This window comes from Podarcis bocagei, assembly GCF_964188305.1.
Source record: "Podarcis bocagei genome assembly, chromosome: 3".
Classification (NCBI taxonomy): Eukaryota; Metazoa; Chordata; class Lepidosauria; order Squamata; family Lacertidae; genus Podarcis; species Podarcis bocagei.
This window is the reverse complement of record NC_138127.1, coordinates 11,174,188-11,190,459: the sequence shown is the minus strand read 5'-3', so window position 1 is coordinate 11,190,459 and position 16,272 is coordinate 11,174,188. Positions and strand designations below refer to the sequence as shown.

General features: G+C 41.0%; 1 protein-coding gene across 1 annotated transcript in view; it reads left to right on the top strand.

Moving 5' to 3' along the window:
* PXDN (peroxidasin) overlaps positions 1-12,475 on the top strand; it is a 72,820-nt gene extending 60,345 nt beyond the window's left edge. The window contains 6 exon segments of the mRNA XM_081189291.1: positions 674-808; positions 2,149-2,357; positions 5,458-5,575; positions 8,525-8,657; positions 10,081-10,194; positions 11,142-12,475. Of these exon segments, the coding sequence (XP_081045417.1) occupies positions 674-808; positions 2,149-2,357; positions 5,458-5,575; positions 8,525-8,657; positions 10,081-10,194; positions 11,142-11,267 (835 nt within the window). The 3' untranslated portion in view covers positions 11,268-12,475.
* The last annotated feature ends 3,797 nt before the right edge of the window (positions 12,476-16,272 follow it).

The following is a 16,272-nucleotide window of genomic DNA, read 5'->3' as shown; positions in this document are numbered from 1 at the left end:
AAGGGGAAGGCAACCAAAGTAAAAACCAGACTGCCATCTTTCTACCTCCAACTGTGTGACATTTCAGCTGTCATTCTTCAGAGTGGTATAAGGCTGAAATTGTGTGTACTGTATGAACTTCAATCATTTATCTTTTTTTTACTTTTTATTTCATATTCTTTATTGAAAAATATACAAAATTTTAGGTGCACACAGTAAGATAAGACACAAAACAGAAGAAACAAGAAATAGTACATATGTAGAAAACAAAATACAACAACAACAAAAAAGATATTGTATACATTACCAAAAAGGGGGGGGGGGGCTTCCTATGGAAGTTAACCAGTCCTTAATATAATATTTATAAAATATGGTATATTTATGGAGAAATTTAACAATACAGTAGTACCTCAGGTTAAGTACTTAATTCATTCCGGAGGTCCGTACCTAACCTGAAAGTGTTCTTAACCTAAAGCACCACTTTAGCTAATGGGGCCTCCTGCTGCCGCCGCGCCGCCAGAGCACGATTTCTGTTCTCATCCTGAAGCAAAGTGCTTAACCTGAAGCACTATTTCTGGGTTAACGGAGTGTGTAACCTGAAGTGTATGTAACCTGAAGCGTATGTAACCTGAGGTACCACTGTATTTGGAATTCATTTTTATAAATCCTCAATCATTCATCTTACTTGTAATAGGTTATATGGTTCACCACTGAACATAGATTTGTTTCCTGCTCTTATGGTGGAAGATTTAATTCCTGGTAGCAGATTGGGACCAACACTGATGTGTCTCCTGAGCACACAGTTTAAGCGGCTCCGAGATGGGGACAGGTAAGTTTTGGTAGAAAACACAAAAATAATAATTCAAAATTAATAATTTCACCATCTTAACAGTAATCAGCGATAGTGGCTGTGTATCCTCTTTCTTATGCTTAATTAATTTTTCAGTTACCATAACTGGCTAGTATAGGAGGAAGAGTACCCTGTGGTAAAAATGTAGGAATTGGTGGGCGGGGGGGGGGCATGTTCAGGAAAATTGAAAGGCAGGCAGAATATAGATCAGAATCTGCTGTTAGATCTCAGAATGATGTGCAGTAGAGCATTTGCTCTGCATGCAGAAGCAACAGATTCCATCCATGGCATTGCCAGATAGCATCTTCCTGGACAGCCACTGCCATTTAATGTGGCCTAGTGCTATGGGCCCATGGTCTTAACAGTGCTGTTTTTCAAGAAAAATAGGTGCTGGAATTCACTATGAACGCCTCTCTTATGGCAATGGCACTCAGCTGAGAGATGCCGGAACTGAGTTCCAGCTGAAAAAAAGAGCCCTTGTCTTAAACAGTATAACATAGCTTCTCAGGTCTGATTGACTTGTTTAACAGTAAAGGTAAAGGGACCCCTGACCATTAGGTCCAGTTGTGGCTGACTCTGGGGTTGCGGCGCGCATCTCGCTTTATTGGCTGAGGGAGCCGGCATACAGCTTCCAGGTCATGTGGCTAAGCCGCTTCTGGCAAACCAGAGCAGTGCACAGAAACACCGTTTACCTACTTGCACTTTGACATGCTTTCAAACTGCTAGGTTGGCAGGAGCAGGGACCAAGCAATGGGAGCTCACCCCGTCGCGGGGATTTGAACCGCCTACCTTCTGATCGGCAAGTCCTGGGCTCTGTGGTTTAACCCACTGCGCCACCCGTTTCCCTGTTTAATAATAGGAACACCAAAAAAGGGCTTGCTTCCCCTCTCCCACCATGTAAGTGAAGGGAAGTAAAACATGGAGTGGGTTTTTATTGAAAGACTGTGAACTCATTTCAGTGTATGTCTCACAAAGAACAGTAAGTAACTGACCACCATTTTGCAGTTATTTTAATGTTCAAGGCAATTTGCCTATCTTCTCAAAGGACAGACTAGTCCTGGTGTACTGGAGTATTTTAATATATTGACATTGGCAGGTGAGCTAAGAAACACTCGCCATCAGGCAGTGGTGATTCATGGAGATGGAGTCCCATTGTGCAAGCATACCTTGTTCCATGCATGCAACAACTTAGTTGACTCCCACCCACAGTCCTGATAATTGCAGAGTTTAATCCCATCTTCCGATGGAATGTTCTATCCATATTTTTTTTAATTGAGATTTGTCTAATGATTTATTCTTACTTTTATGTGAGACTATAGGTTATGGCATGAGAATCCAGGTGTGTTTACTCCATCTCAGTTGACTCAGATCAAGCAGGCATCCCTTGCCAGAATTCTGTGTGACAATGGCGACAACATAACCAGAGTGCAACGTGATGTTTTCAGAGTGGCTGAGTTCCCACATGGATATGGAAGCTGCGATGAAATTCCTAAAGTAGATCTCAGGATGTGGCAAGATTGCTGTGAAGGTAGGTAGACACCCACACACAATTATTCTGAAAAGGCAATTATTATTATTATTTATTTATTTATTGAATTTGTTTGCATCTAAGTTGCTTTGGGTTGATAAAGCAATTAATAGACAGACCAAACCCCCCCCCCCCCACATAGATACATTAAAAACATCCCTCCACTTCCAAAAGGCTACAGATAGTTAATGGTCAAAGGCCTGGTTATAGAGGTAAGTTTTTGCCTGGTGCTGAAAGATATATATAATCATGGTACCAGGCAAGCCTTCCCGGGGAGAGCATTCTACAGAAGAGGAGCCACCACAGTAAAGGACCATTCTTGTGTTGCCACCTCTGGACCTCTGAAATAACTTCATTGATATTAGGCAGGGAAACAAGTTGAGGAAAATAGGTTATCAAGTTCCTTTCTCAAAGCAGCTGTTTAGATGTTCTAAGGCTTTTAGTTCTTCTTGCACAAATCCTGCTGAATGTGGTGGCATAGGGCAAAACGTCTTAAAATTGAACTCTAGGGACATGGGTTCAAATCCCTGCCCTGTCGGGAGATCTTTGAGAAGTGAGCATTCTCCCCTGGAATGACCATTCTAACCCAATCTTAAAAGGCTGGTGAGAAAGGGTGAAAATTAAAATACCCATGCATGCCCTCCCTCCCCAATAAGGACATTTGAAGAAAGATGGAGTATCCATGTGATATACAAGTATTTCTTAAGCACTGTGCTTTAAAGATCCATATCTGGCAAAACCTAGACGTCATATTCATAATGCTTAATACATGTTCAGTTTGGACTGTACCATTTAAGTATGCATTGGCTCACTTTGCCTGAACCTCATCTGCTCTCCTCAAGAGAAGTCTATAGCTAGCACTGTTTACAGTAAAGTTTATCCTTATCTCTTAGACAGTCATCCTGGTCAATTCCCCCGGTCCCTTCCCAGACAAAACAATAACAGCAGTTGGGAAGGAGAGGAAGTGGCAGTTGTGAAAACGCACTAGGAACAAGACAGGACTCATTGTCTCTTCTGCACTGGAATTTAGTTGGCGTGCGTGAAGTTTGTAGTCTCCTCCTGCCCCAACCCCTTCACTTTTAGAGGCAGAAAGAAATGTAAATCCCATGAGCCCCAATGGGAATAACAGTCCTCAACATGATCAGGACCTCCATTTTCCATCAAGAAGAGGTCACCAGTGCCTACATTATCTAATGAACCTTCACCACAGGTGGTTACCTGGCAGCACGTTTCTCCGCTGTCCCGGACGGCTTTGGAAGGCAGGCGGTGGGGAGCAAAGACTTTAGCCCCCCGCCCGCCTTCAGAAGAGGTCCAGGACCTCTTCTGAAGGCGGGCGGGGGGCGAAAGTCTTTGTCCCCCCTGCCTGCCTTCCCAGGGGCTTTTACATCGCCCCGGACAGCGGAGAAGTCCTCCGCTGTCCCGGGCGATTTTAAAATGCCACCCGCCAGCATTTTAAGATCGCCCCGGACAGCGGAGAAGTCCTCCGCTGTCCCGGGGTTTTTTAAAATGCTGGGGGTGGGAAGAAAAGCCCTTGTCCCCCCCCCCAGCCTTCAGAAGAGGTCGGGGGACAGATTGTCCCCGGACCTGGTCTGAAGGCGGTTTCCATAGGAACGCATTAATTGATTTTCAATGCATTCCTATGGGAAACCGTGCTTCGCAAGACGAAAAACTCGCAAGAAGAAAAAACTTGCGGAACGAATTAATTTCGTCTTGCGAGGCACCACTGTATCTTGAAAAGAGAAACATTGCTCCTATTCTGCAAACAAGCACTTTTCAATCAAAATTTGACAGTTTGGCCAAGGTGTATACTATAAAAAGCTGGCCTTTTTATTGAGTCTTTATTATTGCAACACTACATAATAGAATGTATCTGTTTTTATTATCCTTTCTGTTTTCCTTGCTCCTAAATACTTTTCCAGGATACATTTTAAATTAAATTTGTTACTGAAATGTATCTCTTCCTGGAACGTTTAACAAGTAGTAAAGCAGTGTAATAAAAAGAAAAACAAAGTAGCTCTTCCTCTGCATAATAACAAAACCCAGATACTTGTTTGACAAACCATTGCTGCCACAGAATTACTGTTTTAATCTGGTAAGCAAAGTAGTTTCTCTCCATGTGTGTCTCTCTCAAAAGTGATTAATATTTCATCTTCCTTTTCTTCCAATACCCATGACAGCTTTCTTGCCCTTTTGAGCTTTCCTGAAACGCACATCTTAAAGCATCAACATAAGCCAACCCTCTCAAACCACAGATCTGCATAGTGATGCCCCCTGAAAAAGGAATCTGTTCAAATCTTTCAGACAGAGAACTTTGATGAACAAACCTCCTCTCTCAGCAGTAAATAGCACATTACTAACATTTTCTTCCACTCTCAGCCAGCAAATCTACTGTAGGAAAGCTTTCCACAACCCTAGTGCACAGCTGTGAGTTCCCATACTATTCACCACCCCTGTCTTCCCATCTCTTAAGGGGTAAAGTAAACAGCTGCCTTCCTCGGCCTCCAATGTATAATCGAACTTCCTGTAGATGTTTAATTTCATTGTGAGTGAAGTTTCTCTGTGTATGTCTCTCACAGAGGTACTTGATATTTTACTAAAAGATTTTAGGGAAGAGATTATTTTGAGCTTTTCCATACAGTTTTCCAAGTCAGAAAATTAAAAAGCCACTTACAATTTATTGGGCGTAAAGGGACCCCTGACCATTAGGTCCAGTCGTGACCGACTCTGGGGTTGTGGCGGTCATCTCACTTTATTGGCCAAGGGAGCCAGCGTACAGCTTCTGGGTCATGTGGCCAGCATGACTAAGCCGCTTCTGGTGAACCAGAGTAGCACACGGAAACGCCTTTTACCTTCCCGCCGGAGCAGTACCTATTTATCTACTTGCACTTTGACGTGCTTTTGAACTGCTAGGTTGGCAGGAACAGGGACCCAATAATGGGAGCTCACCCTGTCACGGGGATTCGAACTGCTGACCTTCTGATCGGCAAGCCCTAGGTTCTGTGGTTTAACCCACAGCGCCACCCGCGTCCCTGGGCGCAATACATGTCTTTAAAATCCAAAAACTTGTTCATAAACCCCATAACATTCTGTTCAATTTCAGACTGTAGAACTAGAGGACAATTCAATGCATTCTCTTACCACTTTCGAGGAAGACGTTCCCTTGATTTCAGTTTCCGTGAAGACAAGCCATCAAAGCACATGAAAATGTCAAAAACAAGGTAAAGAATGGATTTATTTATAAAAATGACAATATCGAAACATGCATGTTATTACTGAGGCACAGAAGTCTTTGGACACCTCCCAAACATTCAGCTGCAAGTCTTTATTTACTTTTGTCCTTCAGCACATGAATTTTAGGAATGTGGCCGTATCTTATCAGCTAGGAGGTCGTATGTCTTGCTCGTTTCCAAAAGTTGCATTCCTTTTATTTCTAGTGCTTTATAATTAAATAGCTTTAGAAAGAACTCTTTCTTGGCAAATGCATCACAAGCAATCATTCAGAATCCCAGACTTGTTTTATCTTACATAGGAAAAATAATTCGGGGCAAATACATGATTATTCAGATCTTGTGTGATCCAAAATGCGGTCATTTTTTGCGCTGTTGTATTTTTTATGGGTTGCTATCCTTCCAGAGATTAATGCACTGAGTGCCAGACTACCATTCAAAATCATTTTGATAAGACCAAGTGGATTGTGAATCATACAACAAAGGTGTGTTATCTCCAGTGCTGTTTAATATCTACAAGAAGCCATTAGGAGTGGTCATTAGGCGTTTTGGAGCGAGGTGTCGTCAGTATGCTGATGACACTTGGCTCTAGTTATCCATAGCATCTTACGAGGGAGATAACTGGGGAAGCCTCGGTAATGGGGAGCAACAAACATGTCAGAATATCATGTTAGAAGAAGAAGAGGAGTTTGGATTTGATATCCCGCTTTATCACTACCCAAAGGAGTCTCAAAGTGGCTCACATTCTCCTTTCCCTTCCTCCCCCACAACAAACACTCTGTGAGGTGAGTGGGGCTGAGAGACTTCAGAGAAGTGTGACTAGCCCAAGGTCACCCAGCAGCTGCATGTGGAGGAGCGGAGATGCGAACCCGGTTCCCCAGATTACAAGTCTACCGCTCTTAACCACTACACCACACTGGCTCTCAGTGTGGAACAGGATTATTGGATTCTTTAATTAATACAATCCCCGTTCTAAAGCAAATAACATTTATTTTTTTAAGAATCTTGTATGTCCTACTAATGTACAGGGCTTTTAATCATAAATATCCTGAACAGCTTTGCTAATCCAAGTGTACTTTTTCCACCTAGGATGATAGATGGGCCTTCCTAGGACTATGACATCATGCCTTCAGTGCATAGGCAAAGTAATTTATGAGCTGCATCAGCAACACACCTAAATTACATTTTGGCCTTTCCTTCTCTCCTCCTGGTTTTTTCCCCTGAGCAGGAGGATGCGAGCATGATGTAAATATCTTAGGAAGTTGAAGTGTATGGTTCTTGTCATTTTGGCTATGGTTGCATGGTAGGTGGGAGAGATGCTTAAAAATGTGTGTAGTACACACTGCAACGGTCTCAGATTTGTAAAATAGTCTGTAGCTTGCAAAACCTGTAATGGGATACCATGCTTGGAAATTAGCCAGTACGAATGTTTGTTAGAGTTTCATATTTTATCATTTAAAAACCCTGATCCAAGACAATCACCAAGTCTTTAATCATCCATTTGTTTACGAGTCAGTCTTTTAACATATGCTTATTTCCAGTGAGAGGCATTTTTTTAAAAAAATGCAAAGGTAATAAAAAGGGGGGCTGTGCATGTTTCAGCACTATGAAACAACAATAAACAAGGGTTAAAATTAATATGATGTACTTCTTAACATGTGATAAAAATACTATTAAATAATTGACAATTTTATTTAAAAAGCAGGGAAGACCAAGAATGCACCAAAAAAAACAACCCTGGTTTTTGCCTTTTAAATGCTACCGTTTTATATACTTCCATCAGCTGCAAAGAGATGGAAAGAGATCAAGTTCTTCATTGTATTGATTATTACCTTTGAAGCAAATACGCATCTGCAGAGTAGAAATTCCTGCTCTGCTGTTTCCAGGATACACTATTCTGTGACTGGGAATATAAAATTAAATATCCATATATCTTCTAAAGAATAATAGGGTCATTTTGCACCGTAATGATGTAACATCTTTTCATGGTGAAGTGTAAAGACGTAGTGAGTAATGGCTGAAACGATGTCTCTTTGCTCAACCTTTTCAGATTGTTTCAAGCCTATGCTCTTCTTCTCCAATCCTCCTACAATACAAAGGGGTCAGTTTTTAGCATTCAAGTACAATGGGGATGTTAGGACTTCATCCTACACTGAGCTGTTTTTCTCTTCAGCGCCAATCTCTCCTGCTTTCATTAAGTGTTGCTTAAGTTTTCTTTATAAGTAAAACTGAGATTCTGTTGGAAGAGGAAATAGTAATTCTGCTACGTAGGTCACATTTTATACACTGGAGAATAATAATGCATGTGTTCACTTGTAGCTGTAGACTTTTAAATCTGCATACTCTTTCCTGATCTTGGCTGGCTTTCTCATCCTTATCTCAAGTAACATGGGGAGGAGAGAGAGGATTAAAGCACTTTATTAGAGGGGGGGCGACTGCTAGCCTTCTGATTTTTTTGGAATGTATTACTGGCATTTATTTTAAGTCTGCAGAATGTAAAGCTCAATAAAGGGAACACCTGCCAATCAGCATACTCTTTTTTTCCTGCATGCGGTAAAGTTTATGCCAAGTTTCACATCGTGAAGGAATTCTGTTACAGCAGCAACACCTATTTCAAAAACATCTTGAGGAGAAAGCAGTTGCCATCTGGTCTTCACTATGTGGAGTCTAAGAACTTTTAATGACTATATCAACTCTGCATCTCATTCAGCACCAAAGGGTCACCATTGGAAATCATAACCGTTGTGGAAAGTTCCGAATTCTTTTCTGCCATTGCTAGATCCTCCATTGTGTGTCTGCAAGGGATTGAAATGCCTAAGCCTAATTTGTACAGCATAAGCATACTCATAAACTAACCTTCTTTATAGAACGTCTGCGTTTCAAAGAAGAAATGGGTTGCCCCTCCTGCTTAATATACTGGTTAACTTTTTGTCGTTGCAGTTCTGCAAGGGAGAATAAATTTTCTAACCTCACCATCTCATCCTTTGACGAGCGCAAGAAAGCACCTGTCATGAATGACTTCAAAGAATTTGTTGGTGACATGCAAAAAACTATCACAGACCTCAGAAAACAGGTGAACATAAAAAAGGTTCTTCAGATAATATTAGAAAGTGTTTCAGCAGTATAATCCCATACATGTCTGATCAGAAGTAAGTCTCATGAGTCCAATGGGGCTTACACCCAGGTAAGTGGGGGTGAGAGTCACTGTCTTAAGCACCCTGCTCATTGTATGAAAGAGTGCATGTAATGGGTTGAAAATATGCTATTGGCACCCACTGCGGAATGGGTTGGGAGTTGCACACAGGAAAAACAATTTACTGGTGGTCTGGTTGACACTCTGGAATGGCATAGAAGGTGGCATGAGAGTGGTGAAAGGAACTGGTAAAAGAAGCACAGTTTCCCCCCACTGAATTAAAGGCCCTTCCACTCATTGAAGGAATCCTTGTGGCAGTGGAAACATTTTTAAGATCCAGTTGTGTGTGTGTGTGTGTGTGTGTGTGTGAGAGAGAGAGAGAGAGAGAGAGAGAGAGAGAGAGAGAGAGAGAAGGAATACTTGTGCATTAAGACTAGCACTTGTAGTTGAGATACAGGGAAGTGCAAATAGAGAGAGAGAGAAAAGGATTCCCACAGGGCTATTGTGAGGGTGGCGGAGAATTATGAATGTTGCTTTGAGCTCCTCATAATGAAGGCTGGATATACATACAATAAATATGTAACTTCATTGTGCACAACACTGGACATCTCAAATCCATCTCTTGGCTTCCATCTCTTGAAGTGAGTAGGACATCCTCGATTACACACATATGCCCTTTCAATGTGTGAATACATGCCATCAACAAGCAGCAAATATTGGGCCTAGAACAGTGGTTCCCAAACCTTTTCAGGCCATCACCTGCTTGCTTCCATAACCTCATCCCCCCAGTGCCCCCTACCCTATAAAAAGCATTGTTCAGAATGGCCTTTTGCATATGATACCACAGCAAAATTCAAAACAGTAGCAATTAATTGCACATTTATCCAAAATCCAATATAGTTCAAAAAAATTCAACAAAATTGATGAACTTGATGTAGTAATACCAGGTTTTCAAAGTATCATAGTCATTTACACCTCTTAGAGCACGCCCCCTTAAGTTACCCCACTGCCCTCCAGGGGGCAGTACCACCCACTTTGAATGAATGAATTGATTTATTACGATCACAGACCAGAAATACCCACTTTGGAAACTACCAGACTGTAACATCTGCTGACCCCATTCCCTCCAGTAGCAGAGCTTTTTGACAGTCAAATGAAATGTGACATTAAATGCCAGACCTTCAGCCTCCACAACCAGCCAGGAACCCTATTGGATTGCATCTCTCAGTAAAACAAACTAGATACAATTTGAGTACTTAAGAGAAGGCTGTGTTTCTGTGGTTTTACTGGCTTGATTACAAAAGGTAATGGGAACGCTTTTAGTATACAGATAGCTAAACAAGGATTTCCTGCCTTTCTTCAGATAAAGAAACTTGAATCACGGCTCAGTAGAACTGAATGCACTGACGAAAAGGGTAAATCTTATTCCAGTAACGAAACCTGGAAAAAAGACCCGTGCACCACGTGCGAATGCAAAGTGAGTAATCAGAATATTCATTTTCATGGTTTCAATATGGCGTCTCCATGCTTACCTAGACATGGCTCACTGTGTTCAGTGGGGAGTATTCCCAAGCAAGAATGAATAGGGTTCCAACATTATACTGATTTTGCAGTGTGCTCAATTGTAAATAAAGGTAATTGCCATTGCAGTTTTTGCACTTGCAAACCGAAGAAGTGATTTGTGCATGCAGGAGTGAATAATGAATACAGCTGGAACTCTGATTGCTGTTTTGGCCTCAACAGTTTTCACTGCCAGCAAGACAAGCTTCTGTTCAGTCAGTCTACTGGCTTGTCTTCTCACCAAAGGAGCTACTGCCAGAACAGTATGGAAATGGGCACAGAAATTGGCTTCCTAAGAATCCCAGCTTTATTTTATTTTATTTTGAAGAGCCAGCCCTTAGTTCTTACGGCTGCAAAATGTTTTGAGCAATGCCTGCTAATGTTTCAGAAACCAAAGGCATGGTTGAAATTTGCTAGTGTGGTTTGGGTAGGGCCTGGCTAGAGGAGTTCTGTTTCCTACCCCTTCCCCAAACTAGTGAAATCTGGTAATGCAGATTACTGAATAAACAGGGCAGAAGAAGATTCCTGAAATTTCTTCCAATTTAACTCAAATTACACAATTCATACAATTCAAACTCTTGAAGATTTTTCAGGATAATCTACCTATTATCTCTATGTCCATTGGACTGAAGAGAGTCTAATACATTGAAGTGTGGGTTAGGGACAATAACTTTAAACAGTGCTGACATTAATAACCATTAGATTAAATGTGGGTTCTGTGGTAGAAAACTGATGAAATGAGTGATCTTAGTAGCTCAGGGCATAGTGCCAGTTGTGGGGGGATATTTGCTGAATAATGTCACTGGCTATTGAACACTTTATTAGGATGTGTGCTAAGCTGTTGCTATAATTTTCCCAACACAGGTTGGCCAGATAACCTGTTACGTGGAATCGTGTCCACCGAACGATTGTGCAACACCTGTGAAGCTTAAAGGAGTTTGCTGTCCTGTCTGCTTAAAACAAACTGTTAGCAAGGAAAATAAGCTCTAAGCCTGCTTTGCAATGGTCACAATACAAGTCATATGGATATCTGCTGATGGCAAAATACAGGTAACATTAGGCATAAAACCACAACAGGACGTTTGCAGGACAGCATTCAAATGATGGTGTAACAATGTAAGGAAATGTATTATTTTACATGCTTGCCCACTGAAAAACCACCGTGTAAAAGTATTGAAAGGGAATACACAGGACAGGACAATCTTCTCAGGTTCAACAAACTGAAAACTTGGTGCTACTTTTTAAAGACTCCTTTGCCAAGTGGTTTTGAGTCTTATTAGGCTGGCTTTTATTTCTCCATACACTGGCCAAAGGAAGTCAGGAGCCATTTATTAGGACGAAGAGGGCCACAGCTTTTGTTTTTAAAATACTGTGCGGCCCAGTGTTGATAGTCTAGCTTGCCTTCTGTCAAATACCTTGATGGAGCTAGTTTGTCTTTCTGAGACCCATAGTCTACTTATTTAGCTACTCACATCATGTCTTTACAGCATTCACTCAGTATTTACTCAATATTCTGTGGCAGTGCCAATTCTAAAGGAGGATGAGGGTGGAGAACACAAATTTTGCTGTGGTTTTCTCCCGCATCTCTTTGCAGTATTAATATTCTGTCCTATCCACTGTCCACAGTTGCCCTTCTTTATTTCTCTGTTCAATACCTAGGAGATGATTAGAAATCATAGGCATAAAATATGTGTTCAGCCTTGCACTGTGTAACGTAATTCAAAAGTCTGTGTACTCATGAAAGAAAAGGCACTGCTGCAATACAACAGCAATAACAAAAAAGAGGCTGCTCTGACTACTGCACATTGAGCTAAACCTGAGATAGGACTTACCTGACTTTTCTGGACACTTTTGGCCTCATTTGCAGTGTTTGCCCTCGAGAAAATATTGTTTGGATTGGACCATAGAGGGTTCCTACTGCTTATCTGATGTAATAAATGGGATAAAATGCCCTACCCCTCCAGCACTGCAAACCATAGGACACTAAAGCAGTACAGTAATAGCAAATCCTCTTATCAGAGCTTAATTTCTAGGGGTGGGGAAATACATTCTAGAACTCAGATTTCCAAAAGCACCATCGTCCCATCTGGAACATTTAATGCCTGGGATATTTTTTCTAGAAAAAGAGGTGTCGGCATGAACTCAGCATGAACGCCTCCCTTGTTCTCTTAAAATGCCAATGGCACCCACCTGAGAGGTGCTGGAACTTGAGTTCCAGCTGAAAAACAAACAAACCCTGCATATAGAGATTCTCTGTACAGTGGTGCCTCGCAAGACAAAATTAATTCGTTCCGCAAGTTTTTTCGTCTAGCGAATTTTTCGTCTTGCGAAGCACGAAATCCCATAGGAATGCACTGAAATTCAATTAATGCGTTCCTATGGTCAAAAAAAGTCAACAAAGCCAAATTTGGTACAACAAGAGTTTATTAAGTGCTCTTTAAAGTCACACATACTGTAAAGAGCATTTCAAAAATTGAAGGAACAATAAATTAAGTTTCTAAACATGACAGAAAACTTTTTTTTAAAAAAAAAAACCAACATGGCCCAATGGTCACAGAAAATCATAAAAATTCAAAAAAACCACACAAGCTCCCAGATTCTTGCAAACCCCTCCTCAACTGTTCCCCCAGCCACCCACCACACAGAAATTCAAATCCATTTTTTTTAAAAAAAAACCAGCAGAGTGGCCCAATGGTCACAGATAATCATAAAAATGCAGGGGAAAAAACACAAAAGCTTCCAGATTCTTGCAAACCCCTCCCCAACACCAAGTCCTTGAATTCCAAACACCCCAGCCCAAAATCCAACCCCCCCCAAAAAAAGTTTAAAAAGTTTAAAAGAAGTTATGGAAAAGCTTCAAAAATCACCAAAAACCTCAAAAAAGGCTACCACACCACATTCTATGAGTTGCTCCTCGAAGTCAAGTCGCAACTGTATTAGCGGTGTTAAGAAAAAGGAAACAAACTTGCAAAACGTTTTCGTTTTTCGTCTTGCGAAGCAAGCCCATAGGGAAATTCGTCTTGCGAAGCAGCTCAAAAAACGGAAAACCCTTTCGTCTAGCGAGTTTTCCGTCTTGCGAGGAATTTGTCTTGCGGGGCACCACTGTAGTTACTCAGTGGTAGCATTTCCACCTGTTCAAGATTGCTTTCCCCTGGAATACTTCATATATCCCCTGCTGCTGCTTGAATGGATGCAAGGACTGAACTTTGGTGAGCTCTAGCAGATATAATTCCCTCTATTTGTGATGCTATGATGCAAATGTTGTAGCTTATATTGTGAAAATGGCACTACACACATATACGAGAGAGAGAGAGAGAGAGAGAGAGAGAGAGAGAGAGAGAGAGAGTTTTTAGCTGGCGTGGAGGATTCCCAAGGTTTGGAGACGTATACTAATATTAAGGGGAAATCCCTGAAATTGGGATGTGAGGCAAAGACTGCCCAATGGGGTCTGTGCATCCTGACTTGCCATAGAATACTAAATTCCTGTTGCAGTGGTAGAAAAATCATGTGCAAGAGGAAATAAAATGGGAGGCATGGGGGGCATGTCTAACTGACTGGGAACAGTGAACAGAAGCCCTCCATGCTGCAACCTTTTGTTTTTAATATGATGCCCTCTAATTTTGGAGTCATTTTGCTCTTAAAAAGCATAGCTGAATGGGCATCCCCTCCCCCCACCCCCAAGAATCAGACCTATGTCAGATTCACTCTCGATTTAGGTCCTGCATTGTGCCTGAAGCTGCCACATGTCTTCCCAGGGAGACTCCGTTCCCCATTAATAGCTGCCTGTCAGTGAATTTGGATTATCTTGGAATCAAGGTACAAGGATTGTGAAAGCTTCATTAGTCCTATTTCTGCTGCCTTGTGTGGTTGTTAAAAAGTGTATCGTTCCCCAGCATCTTATTTCTCAAGGGTACAATGTATGCATCCTCTTCTATCTTCTAGTATAGTATTCCATGGTATTGTCATGGAATGTGAAAGTAAAAACAAAGGTGTGCAGATAGAAAAGGGCAGGCCCATTTAAACTAAGGGGGTGGAGAAATTATAGTGAAGCACAGCTTACTGAAGGGCACTAAATGACACATACCTACTGAATTGTTCTAAAAAACTTGCTCCTGTAGATCTGTTCCTAAGCTGTACCATGGCGTGATTTGTGAAAAACCCATCCGACAGAAGGCCTACCAAATAGAGATTAGCTGTTCCTTTACAAACTTTATTTTAAAAATATGGTTTCATTTAAGGGTTTTTTCCCATAATGCATAGTGCCTGTTTCCCGCCCCGCCCCCATAGTCCTTGTGTCAAAATCATGTTAATGATTACTTTTTTGTGAATCTGTGTGCCCAGTTAAGAGGTAAAAAAAAGCACTGTCGAATGTACGTCTACATTAACTTGCCATTGTTTACCTTTGTATTTTCAACTTTGCCTCTTTATAACCAACATGTATTATTACATACAGTGAAGGAAAACTCTCATACCTCATTTGACAGACATGTTTGGTTTCTTAAATGGTGCTTTTCCAGAAAACAAGTCTTAATTCCCTGGAATATAGAAGTGTTCTTCAAGTCCTGACGCACTCACTCTCTTTTCTAACCAATGCTAAAGACAAAGTCACTGATTGCTAAGGTAAATCATTAGGGTTTAAGGATCAGGGACTTAAAAAAGCAGTGCCATATCGAAAAAGAGGGGAGGGGGCAAATACAGGAACCTTTTCAACTTGCTTAATAATTTTGTTTGATAACACAGAAGTGCATTAAATAAAGCCAGTCTAATAATATTTTGGTACATCAGCTCCCTCGCATAAATCATTTGCTATCTATCATATTGTGCATTTCCAAATTAGCCAAGAAACCTGTTTGATGGAGACAGCAACTGTGTCTCTATATGGTGGTGTTAAGCAAAATGGAGTGCATACAGCATCATGATTGCAATCCTAAACACACTTACAGAGCAATCATAACCAGACCAGGGACAATAGGAGCCTGAGAGCCAAAGCCCTACCAGCCAGGATGGAAAGCTGAAGATGGGGTTGGGTTTTTTTTTACATTTTTTTGCTGTTCCACTGCCAAGGCTGGAATAGCTGAGGAGCTTAAAACTAGGCTGCTAGGGGTTCTGCGGGCTTTGGATCCCAAAGATTCAAAGTTTCTGGCACCTTGCTTTGAAATTCCCTGTTTCAGGACTTATTGGCAGCATACCAACCTCTGCTACAAATGGACATACACACAACATAAGTGGACAGAGCCCTGCACTCTATCTTAAATCGCTAACTAACGGGGATGGGATTGGATTGCAGTCTATGAAGACTCCATGAAACACAGCGGGACTTACTTCTGAGTAAACATGCACAGGTTTGTACTGTGAGGCAATTTCATACACAAATATTTGGCTTTGTGCCATTACAGCAAAATACCTATTTTTATGTGTTATATTTAAATTTGGAGTTTAATTCTTAAGGTCTTTCAGTGCACGAAAATATTTTGTTTTATTGAAAATCCAGGTCCCAGCTGTGCTTTCCAAGCTGCTATCTAAAATTCTTACAAACTTGGACAGATTTCGAAACAAGGGCTAGAACGATAACAAGCATATTGGCGGCTAGAGGAAGTTTTTTAATGTTACCGATCACCCTTAATTTTCAATTCTGTATTGTTTTAAAAGAGGGGAGGGGGAAAACCTGCTCAGGTATTTTAGGTTGTAATGCTATAACCACATACCTGAGAGTAAGCCCCATTAAATTCAATGGGTCCTACTTCTGTATACAATTGTAGTGTCGGCCACTTTAGTATTTTCCATGTATTCATTAACCAAATATACCTCTGTTTTCCCTTGTTAAATAAAGCAGATATCTAATCAGTATTTGCCAAATTAGTATGTAAAATTATACAGATTCCAGCATTTATTACCACTAAACCTCTGGTGGTAAACTGGATTAGGAAATAGGTCTCATTCTAATTTTTTTAAAAAAATAAAAAATAATTCAAACATTGTACAAATGAATATGTTT